Below are 20,203 nucleotides of genomic sequence, written 5' to 3' on the forward strand. Positions count from 1 at the left end.
CATCCTTACTGGCCTACACTTTGTGCAACTGCTCGTTTGAATTAACTGTTAACATTAATTGATATTAAATTGATATTAAACTCTGCCACTATGTACTCCTCTTTGAGTTGTTTAAAACCAGTTTGAGTTTATTGTTGTTCAGTTGAATTCAAAAGATGTTTTGAAGATTGTTGGAAATCAGAATTATTATTGACATCCATATTCAAAACAAATGACAGGTTCAAGAAAGTCACATTCATAAAATATCTATTTTTTATGATGATATATTATATAATAAATATATAATTATATAATAAATATATATTTATTATTATTTATTTAATGCGTGGAAGCCATGTACAATACCTCCAAAACTAAATTATATTATAACAGCATAAATAATTATTAATGGCTAATACTTTAAAATAAAACTAGTGGTTTTTTAACCCGTGGTTAAAAAAAAACTTACAAGTGTTTAATTCTAAAAATTACTATCACCTTTATATTATAATAAAGTAAGATCTTAATAAATTTCATATATATTTGACATAATATTAATAATAATAATAATAATAATAATAACACATACAGAGGTCTCTATTCAGTCTCTGCATCGCATTAAAGTTTTAAAAGTGTTTACTTTAATTAATTTGAAATAATTAGTATTTTGGGCAACGCAGTGGCGCAGTGGGTAGCACGTTCGCCTCACAGCAAAAAGGTCACTGGGTTGTGGGTTCGATCCTCGGCTCTCTTGGCGTTTCTGTGGGGAGTTTGTTCCAGTTTCCCCCACAGTACAGGTGAATTGGGTAGGTTAAACTGTCCGTAGTGTATGCATGTGTGGATGTTTCCCAGAGATAGGTTGTGACTGGAAGGGCATCCGCTGCGTAAAAACTTGCTGGATGGTTTGGCGGTTCATTCTGCTGTCGCAACCCCAGATTAATAAAGGAACTAAGCCGACAAGAAAATGAATGAATAATTAGTATTTTGATTGGTCAGAAAGATTTGAGCACTTGCTTTGTATTTTAGCCTCTGGTAGACTGCCGATGCCATCTCTCCACAAGATGGCGGTGTCGTAAACAAATGCCGGCTGAATGAAACACATATGAGACATCCAGAAAGTCACGTAAGGGTGCTTTCACACCTACACTTTTGTTTCGGAACGCATCCCGTTTGCCCAGTTAGCGCGGTTCGTTTGGCATATGTGAACAGGGCAATCGCGCTCTGTTCCGCACCAAAGTAATCGCTCCGAGATCACAATCGTGGTCACAAAGGTGGTCTCGGCTCGATTGAAATGAACTGTGGAGCGGTTCGATTGCAGTGAGAAATCGGTCCGTTCCGAGCGCGGTTATATCACAGTGTTTTATGGATATGTAATAGGCTTACGGCTATATGAAGAGAGTTATGAGTATGGCGGGAAGTTTCGCGAGTCTCCGGATGCCCGCAAACGAGTGATGATCTCCCGGTAATCTCGCGTCTCCCTCCCGGTACTCAAATAGGCATCGTCGCGCACCCCTCTCACCCCTCCCCACCGCATCTCTCCTCAGACACGTCACGCGCGCACCCTGTCAATCACCACCAAACCACCACCTCTCCTGACAGCTGAGCAGGACGCTGCAAAATAAACCCTGACACTCTGACCAATGTAAGGAGAGTTTACTCGCACATGACTTGTTTTAGCTCTTTTGGTCCGATTAGAAACTTTGCAGTGTGAAAGCGAACCGCTCCAAGAGCAAGAGCAACAATATAACAATTGTAATCTAGTAATAAAAATAGTTTCGGAACAACTGAATCGATTCACAGGTGTGAAAGCACCCTAAGACTGTGGCAGATTCAGCACCTGCACAAAGAACAACACGGGTTCCGGCCAAGATGGCGCTCTAACAACAAGCAAGTCGATGTGCTCTGTAAGCTCAAACATTGTAATTGGCTAGTAGTGTTATTAGTTAAAAGCTATTTTACCTTGTGCAAAGAGAGAATATTATATAAATACTACAGAATTAGTCCCTGATTGTGCTAAGATGGGTAAATCGGAGAAAAGGAAGAACAAAAACGTGTCTCTGGAGTCAGCTAACGCTGCTAATGTTAGCAGTAGCGTGAGTGAAACTACGGGAGCCTTATGTAGTTATGAAACTGAGAAATTACACAATTATTCAAAAATAAGTCTGGACTTTGACGAATTTATAATGTGTGAGGAAGAATTCCCTGCACTTCCAGAAACTCCATGCAAATCACCTGCTACAAAACAACGGAAAACTGAAAGTTTGGAGGTTGCCATTCTCTCCCGACTCTGAGCTCTTTCTCAGTTAATAAATACCCGTTCTGATGCTACAGAAAATGTGATCGGAGAAAACACAAGAGTGATTACCTCCATGAAGGAGGTAATTAATGAAAATACAAAACAAATTACAAGTGTGAAAGAAGCTATCGAATTTTTGAGTGCTGAGGTTAACCATCTGAAAAACAAGTACGGAGTGATGGAATCCACACTGAGTAAAGTAGAGGAAACGTGCGTGGGACACGATCGAAGGTTGTCACAGTTAGAAAGTTACTCGCGGCGGTGGAATCTCAGGATGCACGGCATTCCGGAAAATGAAAGAGAGGATGTTCGTGAAAGGGTTATAGATGTATGTCAGCATCTCTTACCAGAGGAGTAGGACAGACTCTCCAGCGCCATTGACACTGTACACCGGTTAGGTCGCAAGCAACCAAACAAGAACAGATCAATCATTCTACAATTTGCTTCCCGTTTCTATCGTGATGCTGTTTGGCGTGCAGCAAAGGACTCTGCAAAAATAACATTAACATATCAGAAGACTTATCCCTTGCAGATAAAGAAAGAAGAAACAAACTATGGCCAGCAGTGGAGAAAGCAAGAAAAGATAATAAACGAGCATACTTCATTGGAAGTAGGGCTTTCGTAGAGGGAAACGAAATATTCCCTCCTGCTTGAGACTTTACATGGGAAGGTGTGTGATGATAATATTAAGTTGTTAAAAAAAAAAAAACTTGTCTTTTTGTGAAATTTATGGCCTTTTTAGGACAATTAAAACTGATTTAATAGTTTACTTCACTAATTTCTTATTTTTACACAGTTAAGCCAATAGCAATAGGGTAATTTACAACAAAGGCCTCAATTTGGAATTTGACCACATTTTTATTTATTTATTATTTTTTCTTACTCTTCTATTAACACACCTGAAAAAATTGTCACTGAATGTAGTCTAAAGAAATTGTATGGGCTATAGTAAAATTGTTTAATTGAGTAGCTCCAATACTTTAGTAAGTGAATCTGATTTACAAAACATTTTATGTTCTTTCATGTAAAATTTATGCACCTTGATTTACACTACATTATTCTTATAGTTCATATAGAGTTTGCAGTTCTTATCGTTCTGAATGTAGCGTTGCAAATCCTTCTTTGAGACCTAATAATCTAGTTGGTTATATCTTCTTTTTATGTCTCTTTCTATAATTTAATTTAATACACGAGGGTTAAGAAATACTCTAAAAAGAAAAGCTATATTTTTGTTTATGAAAAAGTTTAAAACTGATTTTTGTTTCTTGCAAGAATGTCATTCTGTAAAAGAGGACTATAATTTTTGGAGATCTCAGTGGGGTTTAGACTTATGGATGGCTCATGGTACAAACAAATCAGCTGGTGTTTGCATCCTTAAAAATCAATTTAATGGGAAAATTATTTGCTCTGAATGTGACTCAAATGGCCATTATATTTGTCTTGTAACTGAAATATCCAAATAACGTTTGTAACAACAGAAACGTTTGTAGGTAAAAAATTTTTTACCTACAAACAAATTTTGTTTTGTAACAAATTTTTTTAGATCTCTTTTTATTGAAAAAGTTGCTACATTGTCCCTGCAATCTCTTATTGAAATAATAGAGATTTGATATGGGAAAAAATATGGGCTTTGCATCAAAAATATTTTCTCACCAACAAGGTCAAAGAAGTGTCTTTTAAATTGATCAACAAATTTTATCCTATAAAACAATTTTTGAAAAAGTTTCATTCTAATATTGATGTAAAATGTTTATTTTGTTAATTTCATACTGAAACTGTTTTTCATTTATTTTGGGAGTGTAATTATGTTGTACAATTTTGGAAACATATTGGATTATTTATTGATGATAATATACAACAAGATGTTTCTGTTACTTTTAAAGAAATTATCTTTGGTTATTATGAATCTGCCCCTACTAAGAGAAATGCTTGTTTTGTTATAAATTTTATTTATTTTCTTTGTAAATTCCATATCCACAAATGCAAATTTACTAATACTAAACCATATTTTTCTGTTTTTTTGCAAGAATTTAGTCATTATATACAATTAATTTCATTATCTAAAAATAAGAAAGCAAACAGAACTATTTCATTTTGTAATGACTTTAATTTATGTACTGTTCTTGACTCTTAAATGTCTTACCCTCAAGTTTATATATCATGTTCTTTATTCTTTTTTTTCTTCTGTCTTTCTCTCGTGTATCTCTTTTTCATTGACAATGTAATTCATATTCTGTATTGTAAACAAATATTGCTACAAACTTGTCAACTGTTTTTTTGCAAAAAATAAAAATAAAAAATCAGCACTTTTAATAGTTTATTTAACAGACTTATAATATGCTGTTGTTCTATTGGAGTTTTCATTCCAAAATGGCCGCCGCGCTCTCTAGTGGCTGTTACCAAATTACACTAGAGTGTCGCCTCTTGGTCATTCTAAGCTCTTTGACCGCAGTGAACCTTGGGATCGCAATGAACCTTGGGATCGCGACCATAGACTGTAAAAAATAGATCGCCACATACAATGACCCCAACTTCCATGGATATTTTAAAATGTAAAAGATCAGCCAAAAACATTTTTAAACTTAGTACTTGAAATGTAAGATTTTTTAAAGTAAAAAAAAAAAAGATAAATAATTTGAATGAATCAAAGTTTTATTAGGCATAGTTAGCCTAAACTGGGCAACCGAATATAATTTCACTCATTAAATATAAAGTAAATGAGAATATATTTATAAACACCAACTAATCTCCAATAAAAATACATTATGCAGCATTAACATACTATTTAATGTTGACAGTTGAACTCATCTGAGAATTCACCGCTGATGCAGTTTGACCAATAGCAGAGCGGAGTTAAACTCACCGTGAAGGTATGTCACGTGGACCGAAGTTTATTCATACAGTAGTTTCGACCCAGTTTACAGACGCTTTTCATGAACAAAATAAAAATAACATATTTCTAAAATAAGAAAACTGCGACAATAGGCGTAAATCAGGTTTTAAAAATTGCGTTGACATCTATTGGTAATTATACGAGCCTCCAGCGTCTCCCTATGAAGCCTCAGGCTTAGGTACAGATTCTATAGGGAATCCCTGCACGTCTAGGGTTCCTGACCAAGCGTCAGTATATGACGAGTTGGGAGTGAGAACGTGTTGCAAAAACATGCCTTCGAAGGATAAAACGGACTTTCAAACTCAGAAGCAATACTTACGTAAGTCAACTCTAAATTTGCATTTAACTCATTTGATGACACTTTTTATACCCATAAAAGGAATGCAATATGCCTTATATTCACAAAAACAAAGGGGAAAGATATTGTATGTGTCATGGATTCACATTTGGATTTACGTTTAGTCTATTAGGTAAAAGAATAATCGGCAACACTTTTGTTTAAATAACAATTCACACAATCTAGAATATCTTAAAACTATTAATGGTTTATTAGCACTTATTAAGTAGCCTATGATCTTATTTTAATATCAACCCTACCCAATACCTATTACCTTTTAATAAGCTATTAGATTTTTTTATTGTTTATAATTTTACTTTTTATTACAATTGACATTGTGACATTGCCTAGTGCTCAAAATACAGATTTTTATTTTACTTTTAATAACATCAGCTTGCAGTAGGATCAGCAGATTTAATATAGCCTTGTTACAATCCCCGATTTGTTTATACCCGCATCCGCGTTAAATAACTAAAAATAACTCGATCAGTCCAATATTGCAGTTAAAGCAACTGTTTTAGACAGGCAGTAAACACAAACTGCAACATGGGACTGTTCTGGCGATTTGTCTCTCAGCAGTGGCGATGCTAGACCAGAGTGACTGTGGGGGCCGGGCAGGGGCCATTTGTACTTTTAGGGGGCACACATACATCTCAAACTTAGTTATTCAAAGTCATTTTTTTCGTGCATCACTCTTGAGTCTTCTTAAACAAGATAATTAAAAATATAATAATATATTATCAAAATAATCTTATCAAAAATAATCTTCCTTGTTAATCTATTTGACAAGTAACTTTGCATTGTAGTATAGGATATTTCAAGTAGGCTACATAACATTCAAGTAGGCTACATAAAGTCACATTTTTGCACCAGTAAATTTTGCCCTCCCGTTAATTTAAAATAATGTTTCCCAAGTGATCAGGGGCAACAGATGAAAAATAGCCTTCTAATTCTGGTGCATTTGCAGAAATGCCAATTAATGTACACTGTCCCTGCTAAATAAACAAATACATAAAATAAATCTTTAACAAACCAAGGACATTTTCACAGTATTTCTTTTTAAAACAAAAACAATTAATCTGGAATCTTAATAAGTCTAATTTCATATAGTGTATTTCTAGAATAAAATCAGTTTTGAATAAAACAACATTTTAAAGGTCAGTATTATTAGCCTTTTTAAGACATATTTACTGTGTATTTTTTGATTGATCTACAAACTAGTTATAAAATAACTTGACTAATTATTCCAACCTTCCTAGTTAACATAAGTCTTTAAATTACACTTCAATCTGAATGAGACTAGAATGCTTAACAGAGCTTTGTCTGAATACAACTATCCTGCAAAATAACTGGTAAAATATTATGACTGTCACCATGGGAAAGATAAAAGTAGTTATTAGAAATTAGTTATAGTTAAACTATTATGTTTAAAAATGTGTTGTAAAAAAATCATGTGTTTGAAGATGCTTTATATTACTACTGAAAACAAAAATGATTGAAGGCTGTATTACTTTACATGAGTGTGACTAAAAGCTAATTTTTTTTATTTTATAATTTACATTTACATTTAGTCATTTAGCAGACGCTTTTATCCAAAGCGACTTACAAATGAGGACAAGGAAGCAATTTACACAACTAAGAGCAACAATGAATAAGTGCTATAGGCAAGTTTCAGGTCTGTAAAGTCTAAGAAGGGAAGTATTAGTATTTTTTTATTTTTTATTTTTTGGTACAGTTAGTGTGATATTCAGAGAGGCAATTGCAGATTAGGAAGTGAAGTGGAGACTAAATAGTTGAGTTTTTAGTCGTTTCTTGAAAATAGCGAGTGACTCTGCTGTTCGGATGCAGTTAGGGAGTTCATTCCACCAACTGGGCAGATTGAGCGTGAGCGTTCGCGAAAGTGATTTTTTCCCTCTTTGGGATGGAACCACGAGGCGACGTTCATTCACAGAACGCAAGTTTCTGGAGGGCACATAGATCTGCAGAAGTGAGAGCAGATAAGAAGGAGCAAGGCCAGAAGTCACTTTGTAGGCAAACATCAGAGCTTTGAATTTGATGCGAGCAGCAACTGGCAGCCAGTGCAAACGGACTAGCAGCAGAGTGACATGTGCTCGTTTAGGTTCATTGAAGACCACTCGTGCTGCTGCGTTCTGGAGCAGTTGAAGAGGCTTGATAGAGTTAGCTGGAAGCCCAGCTAGTAGAGAGTTGCAGTAATCCAGTTTGGAGAGAACAAGAGCTTGAACAAGGAGTTGAGCTGCATGTTCAGATAAGAAGGGTCGGATCTTTCTGATGTTATAGAGTGCGAATCTGCAAGATCGAGCAGTTCTAGAAATGTGGTCAGAGAAGTTTAGTTGGTCATCAATCGTACCTCCAAGGCTTTTCACCATTTTGGATGCAGTAATGGTTGCCCCATACATCTGGATTGAAAAGTTATGGTGTAGAGTCGGGTTGGCAGAAACTACAAGCATTTCCGTTTTTGCGAGGTTCAGCTGAAGATGATGATCTTTCATCCAGTGTGAAATATCCAACAGGCAGGCTGAGATGCGAGCTGGAACCAAGGGATCATCAGGGTGTAAAGAGAGGTATAGCTGGGTATCATCAGCATAGCAGTGGTAGGAGAATCCATGTCTCTGGATGACTGGTCCTAGAGATGATGTGTAGATGGAGAAGAGAAGTGGCCCAAGAACAGAGCCTTGAGGTACCCCAGTGTTTAGATGCTGTAGGTTGGACACCTCTCCCCTCCAAGACACCCTGAATGACCTGTCAGAGAGGTAAGATCTGAACCATTGTATAACAGTGCCCGCAACGCCCAGTGACTCGAGCGTAGATAGCAGGATCTGGTGGTTGACAGTGTCAAAAGCAGCTGACAAGTCCAGAAAAATGAGGACTGATGATTTTGAGTCTGCTTTAGCCAGTCTGAGATCCTCCACGACCGAGAGCAGGGCAGTCTCAGTTGAGTGGCCTTTCTTAAAGCCGGATTGCTTGTTGTCCATGAGATTGTTTTGAATTTATATTTAGCACTGGACACTGCTTGTCAAATTGTCCTTCCTCCCATTCAAAAAGTAGGTAGCACATTTTGATGTGCAATATGCTACCCATCAGATTTAAACTTTTATGTGGAGTAGTGTGATATGAAGCTGTAATATCACTCTAACCTACCTAATCCCTAACCCCAACCTCAGAACCATTCAAATACAGTGTTGGTAGCATATTCAGAAGGGTACGTAGGATAAAATGTCAGGACACCAGTCATAATCATATTTTCTTTCAGATATAATATATCGGAGGTCCACAGACAATTCCTTTATCTTCATGCTTGGTTTGTGCTGTGACATGCACTGTCAACCCTGGAACCTTGTAAAGACAGGGATATGCCTTTTCAAATCATGTCCAATCAACTGAATTTACCACAGGTGAACTCCAATTAATCTGCTGACACATCTCAAGATTGATCAGTGGAAACGGAATGTATTTGAGGTCAATTTAGAGCTTCACGGCAAAGGCTGTGAATACTTCTGTACATGTGACTTTTCAGCTTTTTTAGTTTGAATAAATTTGCAACAATTTCAAGAAATCTTTTTTACATTGCGATTATGGGGTATTGTGTGTAAAATTTTGAGGAAATAAATGACTTTAATTCATTTTGGAATAAGGCTGTAACACAACAAAAAAATAAAATAAATGTGGAAAAGGTGAAGCGTTATGAATTCTTTCCAGATGCACTGCACGTGCAAATCAAGGAAATTGATTTATATATCAAGTAAGTCTTGTTAACATTGCATCATTTATTTATTGTTAGTATTGCATTTATTTATAGATTATTTTACTAAGTAGCTGTATACCTAGAGAAAGATACCTTAACTAATTTGATTATAAAGTATATTTTGTAACAAAGTTTTTACAGTTCACAGGCAAAGATCATGTTTATTCAAGTTATTTATTGGACTGCCTCTGCTAGTAATCATGTGTATTCTGGTGAGTTCATTCAATCCAAATATATATGTTTAAATATTGTGTTTATTCATTGTGTTCACAGGAATTTGTTTTTTAAAATATATTTTTTGTATGCTGTAAGATCTTTATCACTTAATTGGTACTTTATTACTTCATAGGCATTGGATCTTCCAATGCCTAATGTATTTGTTGACTACTGTCAACAAATGTCAACTGTCAACTGTTTTATTACTTCCTAGGTGCATTTTCAGACTTATATTGCCTTATTACCAAATATCATTGTCCACATTTTATTGCCTTCTTGCCCCACTATAAATTAGTCTGAACATTTGCCCATGTTGACCAACAGTAAAATCTTTGTCTACTTTGCCTACCTGAAGAATGATTTTATTGATTAATAATCACCTATTGTTTATTTTTAGGTGGAATGGTCTAATATGGGTAATGATAATAAGAAAAACATACCACCCAGCTTTCTGTCTCAGCATCTCACAGGACTCCACAACTCTTCAACCTCTGATGATTCTGCGGGGTCTCAGTCACTAAGAAACATTTTTCAGTCTGAATTTGGAATCAGTTTGCAGAGTTACTATATGTTGCAGGAGGCTGTTTACTGGCCCGGTCCTCACAGACCAATTACACATTTATCAATGAGTACTAGTCCAGAGAACACCAAATTCACCATTCAGAATCTGAAAGAGAGCTACCAAACTGGCGAGGAACTTTTTGTTATGGTGCATGCAAAGGATTTCAACAATAACTCCAAAGATTACGGGGGAGACTTTTTTCAAGCCAAGTTGTTCTGGTCCAAATCTAAGGTCAGTGATTGTACTCACTAGGTAAAGTTGCAGCATTTATTATACATGATCAACACATTAGTATTTCAGATGCAAAAGCCTTGAAGTGCCTTCTGAAAAGTAATTTCAGCTTTATGGCAAAGAATAGGTTATTTTCATTCTCTTTAAATATGAAACAACTGACCATAAACAAACAAGGCTGACAAAAATGATCATTTTCAGAAAAAAGAAAAATCAAAAACCACTTTTGCAAGTTTTTTGCATCTGAACTCTTCACATACACATCCTTGATTCAATTCATATGTCTTTATTATCTTCAATCACAATAACATGGCCTCACTCAAAAAATTGTAAATAACAAATCAAGCCCTGCCTCCCAATTCTTTTCTTATTTATAAATCTAAATATACATTATTGATGGGCCAAAACATTATGACCAGTCAGATGTAAGACAAATACAGGTAGATTAGATGGAAATGGGGATGCAAGGTTTGTACTTTGCTTCCAATCAGAAGTGGTCCAAGGAGGGATAAACAACAAACTGGTGACAGTATTCAGTGTCAGGTGCTTTCACACCTGTGAATCGATTCAGTTGTTCCGAAACGGAGATTACAATTGTTACATTGTTGCTCTTTGCTCATGGAGCGGTTCGCTTTCACACTGCAAAGTTTTATAATCAGACCAAAAGAGCTAAAACAAGTCATGTGTGAATAAACTCTCCTCACATTGGTCAGAGATTCACTGTTTATTTTGCAGAGTCCCGCTTAGCTGTCAGGAGAGGTGGTAGTTTAGTGGTGTTTGACAAGGTGCGCGCGACGTGTCTGAAGAGTGAAGGCTGATTTATACTTCTGCGTCAAACGCCGGCGTATGCTACAGCGCTGACGCATAGTCCTTCGCCGTGGCCGTCGGCGTCGCTGACGTGCACCTCTCAAAAAATGTAAATACACGTCATAACGACGCATAGTGCAAGCTTTGCGATTGGTTGGCTTGGTAGCGTTGACGAGTCTGGGCGGGACTGAGAGCCGCGTGAATGGTGCGAGCCTGGTGGAGCGATTGTTTACAAGTGTGGAGTCCCATGAAGGAGCTCCGGATGGAAAGTTTTGTTTTGTGTTTACCTCACAGTTAAATTTGTTGCACTTCTGCTGGTTCCTGCCTCAAAATGAGCGAGTTTGAGCCCCTTGTACATCCAGGAAGTGTTTAGAAAAAGCAAAACAGCAGCGAAGAAACTCGACACAGAGGAACATTTACACCTCACTGCCAACTAGTGTTCGGAAGTGTTAATGCAGAGCAACAGAGACAGCGCGCAGAAGTATAAATGCACAGCTACGCGCTTTGCATGTACCGTGGGTTACACTGGTCACTTGACGCAGAAGTATACCTCACAGTTAAATTTGTTGCACGTCTGCTGGTTCCTGCCTCAAAATGAGCGAGTTTGAGCCCCTTGTACATCCAGGAAGTGTTTAGGAAAAGCAAAACAGCAGCGAAGAAACTCGACACAGAGGAACATTTACACCTCACTGCCAACTAGTGTTCGGAAGTGTTAATGCAGAGCAACAGAGACAGCGCGCAGAAGTATAAATGCACAGCTACGCGCGTTGCATGTACCGTGGGTTACACTGGTCACTTGACGCAGAAGTATAAACCAGGCTTGAGCTGAGATGCGGTGGGGAGGGGTGAGAAGGGTGTGCGACGTAGGCTATTTGAGGACCCGGAGGGAGACGCGAGATTATCGGGAGATTATCACTCGTTTGCGGGCATCCGGGAGACTCGCGAAACTTCCTGCCCTACTCATAATTCTCTCTTCATATAGCCGTATGCCTATTACATATCCATAAAACACTGATTTAACCGGGCTCGGATCGTTTGCTTTCTCATTGCAATCGATCCGCTCCAGAGTTCGTTTCATTCAAGCCAAGACCACCTCATTCAAGCGATCTCGGAGCGATTGATTTGGCATGGATCCGAGAGCGATTTGTGGTTTTTACACATGCCAAACGAACCACGTGAACTGGGCAAACGAGACAGGTTCAGAAACAAAAGTGTAGGTGTGAAAGTACCCTAAAGCTCACCAATGCACAAGAGCAATGAAAGCTATCCCTTCTGCGCTGGCCAACAGATGGTTTGCTGAGTTGCAAGCCACACAATATTCCTAATGTAAGTTATGGAAGGAATTTGTGGATTACAGTTCTCAGCAAAGACCTTGGTGATGAGAGAAGTCCTCTATACCAGTGGTCCTCAACCGGTACTGCTCCGTGGATTAATTGGTATCGGGCTGCACAAGAAATCATTAATTATTTCTGTTTTATTTATTATACGAGTCTGATCGATTCTTTTATTTTGAAAAATATTTTATCTTGAAAAGTTACCATATTCTCTCGCTTGGTCACTTGAGCGTCTAAATTTAATCCACAAGCTGCAAAATGAGCAAGAAACAGACGTCTTTGGCAAGTTTTTTTGCTAAGAAGAAAAGGTCCAGTGAAGGATCCACAAACTGCCAAGGAATGGATCCACAATCCATTTGTCAACAAATCAGGTGAATCTACCATGTCTTAGCAAGAAAATCCAATCCTCCAGATGGACCCATTGAATGACTGCCATGAGTCACTATGACCAATTTACTGATTCACCTACTATATGCCACATGTCTTTAGGCTGTGGGGAAAACTGGAGCAGCTGGGGAAACCCATGAAAACACAAGGACAACATGGAAGTTTTCCTGGCCGAGCTGGCACTCAAACCAGCAACCATCACCCTGCTGTGAGGTGACAGGATACAACTCTTCATAATGGAACTGCTGGAACAAGTCCAATCTACTCCTGACAACCTGAAGTATCCTCTTTTATCTTTTTGGTGCCACAAACTAAATGACACCTTGACTCATTGGCTTGAGGAGGATCAGCAGTGTATTAGGCAGGTGGCCATAATGTTTAGCTTCATCAGTGTGTATCACTGTTGGGAAGAAAAGACTCTTTCAGCTTGTGTTTAAAACCATGGGACTATGTTTCCTAATGATTTCCGTTGTATTAAAATTATTTATATATTTCTGGTCCACACATACTATAAAATAACAGGGTTTGTACATTATTTATGTTATATTAAACCTTACCAGTTTAAGTCATAATAACCAGGGGTACCCAGGGGTATGAATAATTTTAGGCTTGACTGTAAGTCTTGACAATAATACCGTGTGAATGGGCTTTCTATTGAGAATATTCCTCTGTCACAGGCCAGTGTTTTTGGGGATGTGGTGGACCTGCTCAATGGCTCCTACTCAGTGCGTTTCCTTCTGCCTTGGGTCGGAGAAGCTCAGGTTGCTGTCCGTTTAATTCACTCCAGTGAAGCTGTGCAAGTCTTGAAGCATCACAGAGATACTGACTCAGACAGAGTTTACTATAATGGATATTACGAGGCTCCAGGACCAAATAAAACCAGGCTAAATGAAGTTGTGGAGTGTAATGTGAAGTGGGACAAGAATGGATTGGAGAGTTTAGGAACCAAAAACTGCTGTTGTGAATACAGCGATCCTCGTACCAGAGAAACGTGGCGCTGCAAGAAACCCAAATCTCTGCCATGCAGCGCCCTTGTCTACCACTCCATGGGCTCTTACAGAAACCGACTGACTAAAGAGGAGAAGGCACTAATGTGAGATTAAAGAATAATCACATAAAATAAATGTCTGAATGTTAATTAATATCTAATTAAAATGTTTAAGTGGACTTGATTTAAAGGATGTTTGATTGAAGGCATACCTAACTTATTTAATTCACTGACTGAAGGAAGCATGACAGATAAAACACATTTTCTTTGGCAGGGAGGAAACTAACAAAGGTATCAGAGGAAATGAGAATATCATCAAAATACTTCATTCTCCTGGAAATAAAACCATTGGTATGTTGGCCAGTTGTCTAAACCTGAAAAAAAAAAGTGCCTTTCTTACCTTGTTTGGATGTAGATACCAGGATGGGATAATGCTAGGAAATAATGATGATGCTAAAAAAGCAAGGAGTTGAAATTGTGACAGATCCCATTACAGCTAAACACTACACAGTTTAGGTCACCTTTACAGAAAAACCACACAATCATCACAAGAGCTCATCTAAAATCAAATGCAAAGCACAAAGTATGTGAATGTGCAGGATTTGGAACATTTTATTTAAGAAGTAAAACTACTTATCATTAAAAAAATTGTGACCACTCTGAAACTTAGATAAATACAGTGTATCCGGAAAGTATTGATAGCACTTTAGTTTTTCCACATTTTTTATGTGAGAGCCTTATTCCAAAACTGATTAAATTCCGTTATTTCCTCAAAATTCTGCACACAATACCCCATTATGACAATGTGAAATAAAGATTTTTTTTTTTAAATGGATAAATTATGATATATAATAAATGATATATAAATAATTTAAAAAATAAGACTGAAAAATCAAAAAACCATATGTACATAAGTATTCACAGCCTTTGCCGTGAAGCTCTAAATTGAGCTGAGGTACATTCTGTTTGCACTGATCATTCTTGAGATGTTTCAGAAGCTTAATTGAAGTTCACCTGTGGAAAATTCAGTTGATTGGATATGATTTGGACAGTGGACATGAGGCATACACCTATCTATTTTAGGTCCCAGGGTTGACAGTGCATGCCAAAGCACAAACCAAGCATGAAGACAAAGGAATTGTATGTAGACCTCCGAGAAATGTTTGCTGCTGTGAAAGTTCCAATGAGCACAATGGCCTCCATCATCCATAAGTGGAAGATGATTGGAACCACCAGGACACTTCCAAGAGTTGGCCGGCCATCTAAGCTGAGTGATCGGGGAGAAGGGCCTTAGAGAGGTGATCAATAACCCAATGGTCACTCTGTGTGAGCTCCAGCGCTTTTCTGTGGAGAGAGGAGAACCTTACAGAAGGACAACCCTCTGTGCAGCAATCCACCAATCAGGCCTGTATGGTAGAATGGTCAGACGGAAGCCACTCCTTAGTGGTATCTGAAGAACTGTCAGATCATAGGAAACAAAATTCTCTGGTCTGATGGGACTAAAATTAAACTCTTTGGAGTGAATTCCAAGTGCTACATTGGGTGAAAAACAGGCACCGCTCATCACCAGGCTAATTTAATCCATTTTGGAATAAGGCTGTAACATTAAAAAATGCAGAAAAAAGGACGCGCTATGAATACTTTCCGGATGCACTACATATATTTATCACCCACATATATTTATATCCAGTTATTTAACTTTTAAAGGCAACGAAAAAAATCACCATACAAGTTAAAATACTGAAACATACACACCGGAGCCTTAAAAAGGCTCTAAATAAGCAAAGTTAAAGCCACTTCAGTTTTTAGACACTTCTGGACTCTTAGGCCCAAACCCAATTCTATTTTTGTACCCCTTCAAAATGTACCCCTAAGAATTGGGACAGCACTATAGTACCTGCACACGTCATCATATGTCCTCGCGATTTCTTGTTTCAAATTAGATCAGACGATCGCGACTGCTGAAGTGATTCCAGTTGTGTTATTTTTTTAGTATTTATCTTCAGGAAATCACTGAAGGCATATATTATGTTATCATATTGATCTAATGTGGCAATAAGATCGTAATACTGTGCATTTAACAGTGGCAATACTCATCAATGTAAACACACAAAAACAGCATTAACATCAGACACTGTAAAATGCTCTTTGACAGCAACTAGACTTTTCTGACAGGGTATTCCAGTGTCACTGAGTGTCAGAATGTTGTGGGACTGCTGTACAGGAGTTATGATTATAGGGATTATAGATCGGTAATAGATCGCGAAATTTTTCGGTTTTTATTTTAGTGTTTTTCTTTTTAAAAACATGACCATAAAACGTAAACGGGGTTATGAATATATTAAAATGTGTTTGTTTGTTGTAAATATTCATAATAATGACAAAAAATATATATTTGTGGATCTCCTTACTTCCGGGTGCAGCTGTTGCTGGGGTATTCTGGGAACCTTTTCTTACCCCTTGGTTTCAAGTGTGGTCCTGAAAAATCTTTGTTTGAAGGGGTGTATACCCCTTGCCCTTAGCCCTATGCCTTCAAGCTAAAGAGAATTGGGACACCACTACCCCTTCATGGGCACACGCAAAACGAGGGGTAAGGGGAAGGGCTAAGAGGTAGAATTGTGATTGGGGCTTAGTATGCGAAGCTCATGTGTTAAATATAAAGTAACATATTATAAAATGGCAACTTCAGCATTTCAAATATATTTAAATAAACAACAAACGAGACAATTTACATTTTAGATTACCATAAATGCTTGTCAGTACCTACATTTGATCAAATGTAAATCATTCCAAATCTATATTAATTTATTTTGTCTGCTGGTCCCCAAAGGTAAATACTAATATTTTTTGCTATTGACATATAATATAGTTTGCTATTGACATATACTCACCCTTTAGATGTTCCAGAGAAATGTCGACCTGGTTTGCACACTCCAGTTCCAGCTGGCTTTTTCCTGGATGACGTGTGGACATCATTCGTTTGCAACATCCGCCATTTTACACTCCAAACCACAACCAAGTGCCTGAAGGACAAACACATCTATATGATGGGAGACTCAACTATGAGACAGTGGTTTGAGTTCTTTGTGAAAACAATACCAAGTGAGACAGAGAGTTTTCTATTGGTTACTGTATATAGTACATGATACAGATACTGTAGTAGTAGAATCTTAAACGTTAATGTGACGCACTATTTTTCAGCCCTGAAGCAGATGAATCTCCATGTCCAATATAACGCCGGGCCGCTCATGGCAGTTGATGTGGAAAACAACATTGACTTACACTGGAGAGCTCACGGCTTTCCTTTTCGCACTTTGAAGACAGCGGTGGCTAGTTTGCATTATATCAGTAATGAGATTGATGACCTGGCTGGAGGCCCTCACACAATCATCATGCTCAATCTGGGACCCCATTTCACCACGTACCCTCTGGATTTCTTCACTCTTCGGGTTTTGAGGATCCGCAAAGCTCTTCTTGCACTTTTACAGCGAGCGCCTGATACTACTGTTATCATCAAGACTGTAAACACTGGATATAAGGTAACCTTCAACAGTCTTGGTGGGTCACTGTCCTGCAGAGTTTAGCTACATCTTACCTCTGGAAGCTTCTAGTATATCTAGTAAGACCTTAATTAGGTGGTTCAGGTGTGTTTAATTAGCTAAACTAATCAGGACAGTGGCTCTCCAGTGGCTGTTTCCGTTATAACACTTTCTAAAAGTTTACTTATTTGTAAAGGAAAAGCACATACTTTTGATTGTGTACCAGAGGAGTATGCATGTTTTGCCTTTGGGACATACTTCCTCGTTAACAGATTGTTATGATTCATAGTTAGGCTACATTGCCTGTCATTATCTCGACACATCATCCACATTTCTTTCCTATTTAATTACCTACTACCTGGCAACCTTTTTTGGAGAAGCAGAAGCAGGTTATTCTGTCTTTTATGCAGAGAAATCTCCTCAGGTCTTTGGATAATTATGCATTCAGAAGATAATATCCCAACATATCTTGATATGAGCCTCACATTGTTGTTGCAAATGAAGTATAACACAGGAAATGTGGTTGAAATATTTTCCAGATGGCTAGATATTACTTAATAGTCATTCAAGCAACTTTACCGAAGCCTCTCTACTTGACGGTTGGGTCTCGAGCGTCTGCCATGTTTGTAGTTTATTTTTGCTATTTACTCAAGTTTGAAGTTCTAATTGAATTCACGTCCAACGCTCATTGTACTACTTGCAATATTAGCAGTTAGAGACGATTCTACACTTCGAATGTTTACTGGAAATATTAGGCCGTACTCACACTAGGTACAGTTGCCTCGAACCGGGCCAAAGCACGCTTGTCCCCCCTCCCGTCTCCCCTGACGGCCCGCGCTCACACCATATCGGGCCTCGGCACGCTTACGTCATCGCTGCTGCTCTGTTCAGTGAAGCGCTCTCTATGGCAAGCCTTTTAAGCATTTAAATCTTTGTTCTGACTCCATAAATATATTTAGAGATATCTCTAATTATATTTTGACTGGTCATAATTATAATTCCACTACTCAGAATGACAATTAGAGATATCTGCAATTACAATTGTACTAGTACGAAATCAGTTTTTACTAGTCGTAATACATTTGGAGATATCTTTAATTCGTCATATTTAGAGATATTTACAAATATATTTAAAGATATCTCTAATTAATTTACTAATAGTTGAATTACAGTTGTAGATATCTTAAATTGGATTTTTGACTAGTCAAAATTCAGTTGGAGATATCTCTAATTACAATCGTGACTAGTCAAAACTCATTTAGAGATATCTGCAAATATTTTTCAATGGAAGTCAATGGAGGAATACGACTAGTCAGTCATAATATATTTGCAGATATCTCCAATCTGTCTAGTCGAATTATAATTATGACTAGTCAAAATATAATTAGAGATTTCTCTAAATATATTTATGGATAGTCAGAACAAGGTTTAAATGCTAAAACGGCTTGCCATATGCTCTCACCCAGTAGCACAGTGGAGATTTCTCTAGTTATATCGTTTCAGTCGTTTGTTACGCAGTGATATGCAGTCAGATATTTCGCCAAACAGTCCTTAGGGATGCGGTGACACGCAGTCAGATATTTCACCGGACAGATCCGCCACTTTTGGCACTCATAAACAATTATTAAGCTCTCGTGCTGCAGGAATGAGGAGGTCTGCTGAAGGTGCGCAGCTGTCATGCTGTCAGGAGTTCTCGTCTTTAATAAACTACGGCAGTTTGCGTTCACTGAACAGTAAGAATGATTAATAAATCCATATGAAACAACACTTAAAAGTCACGTCTCGCCTTCAGTTTCGGGCTTTGGCGCGTTATTGCACTCACACACAAGCCCAAGTGTACCGCGCTCAGGCACACCTCCTCCAACCGGGCCAGGGCCGGCCAAGTGAACCGCGCTTGAGCCCAATTCAGCGCACTCACACTTCTCAAACGATCCGGGAAACGGGCCTGGGCACGGTACGGATGGCACAGTGTGAGTAGGCCCTTAGACTGTCTGGGAGTTGGCATACTTTAATCAGCATATTAAGGTTTGGGACATACTAATTGTATTTTCGAATGTTATTTAGGATGGATAGAATGCCAATTGAGATGCAGCAATTAGGTAAATACATTACCAAAATGGCTGACTGCAGGTTTATGTATCATTGATTTATTCTGTCTTTTCAACAGGATATTTTCGGCAGTGACTGGTATTCTCTGCAGCTGAACAGAGTTCTGCGTTGGGCTTTTCAGGATATGGATGTTTATATTCTGGATGTGTGGCAAATGACGGCCTGTCACTACAGCAAAGAAAACATTCATCCAGGCCCCATCATCATCAAAAATGAGATTGATGTTTTACTGTCTTTTATTTGTCCTGCATGAATTAAAATGATCTCTACTGTTTCTTTACTGAACAGCACTGTTTGACTTTGCAGTTTAAATTGTCCCATAATAAACCACTCCTTGAATTTAAAATCTGATGTGTGCATGTTTTAGCTCCCACACTTTGAAATCAAAATTTACAATATTTATTGTATTACTAGCGCACATTGTTATTCTTTAGGTGAACCTTAAATCCATAAAAGTTGATTTACTGAATAAAATGTTTGATTTGGTAATCTTCATTCAAAGTCATTTTGCTTCCGCATTTGGAGTGGCGGTCCTTCTCTATTGATGTCAGTTTGATGGCTTTAGCCACAATATGCCGTGCTTACCAATAGTTCGATACAAAAGAATGGCGTGCAAAAAGAAAGCCCTGTCTCCTTGATTTATTTAGTGGTGGGGGCGGATGGGCAGTTATCAATATGTTACTTTTAAGGTTATCTTCACTAGTAGAGGCGTGCATGAAGGGAACATGCATGACATGTTTGTGAATAAAAGTCAAAGTGCCA

At 37.8% G+C, this 20,203-nt stretch overlaps 1 protein-coding gene across 4 annotated transcripts; it reads left to right on the top strand.

Moving 5' to 3' along the window:
• Positions 1 to 5,357: 5,357 nt before the first annotated feature.
• On the top strand, positions 5,358 to 19,787 carry si:dkey-285b23.4. Of its 4 annotated transcripts, XM_087284391.1 has the most exons (9): positions 5,358 to 5,487; positions 8,037 to 8,276; positions 9,410 to 9,480; positions 9,882 to 10,277; positions 13,483 to 13,898; positions 14,068 to 14,144; positions 16,692 to 16,895; positions 16,995 to 17,332; positions 19,500 to 19,787. In XM_087284391.1, the coding sequence occupies exons 2-9, from the start codon at positions 8,261 to 8,263 to the stop codon at positions 19,692 to 19,694; spliced, it is 1,713 nt and encodes a 570-aa protein (XP_087140517.1). In that variant the 5' UTR covers positions 5,358 to 5,487; positions 8,037 to 8,260; the 3' UTR covers positions 19,695 to 19,787. The 4 variants fall into 4 exon arrangements, with proteins under 4 accessions (XP_087140517.1, XP_087140516.1, XP_087140518.1 ...); XM_087284390.1 differs by lacking the exon at positions 8,037 to 8,276; XM_087284393.1 differs by lacking the exons at positions 5,358 to 5,487; positions 8,037 to 8,276; positions 9,410 to 9,480; positions 9,882 to 10,277 and adding exons at positions 10,663 to 11,084; positions 11,903 to 12,108; positions 12,151 to 13,170 and having other exon boundaries at positions 13,488 to 13,898.
• The last annotated feature ends 416 nt before the right edge of the window (positions 19,788 to 20,203 follow it).

Source organism: Danio rerio, chromosome 15, assembly GCF_052040795.2.
Source record: "Danio rerio strain M-AB ecotype USA chromosome 15, GRCz13ab, whole genome shotgun sequence".
NCBI classification, from domain to species: Eukaryota; Metazoa; Chordata; class Actinopteri; order Cypriniformes; family Danionidae; genus Danio; species Danio rerio.

Bases quoted from the DNA above. Each gene is read 5' to 3' on its own strand.
- si:dkey-285b23.4 (XM_087284390.1), top strand. From the start codon at position 5,439: ATGCCTTCGAAGGATAAAACGGACTTTCAAACTCAGAAGCAATACTTA. The intron at 9,481-9,881 runs GTGAGTTCATTC...GTTTATTTTTAG, and splicing joins TAGTAATCATGTGTATTCTG to GTGGAATGGTCTAATATGGG. The intron at 16,896-16,994 runs GTGAGACAGAGA...ACTATTTTTCAG, and splicing joins CTTTGTGAAAACAATACCAA to CCCTGAAGCAGATGAATCTC.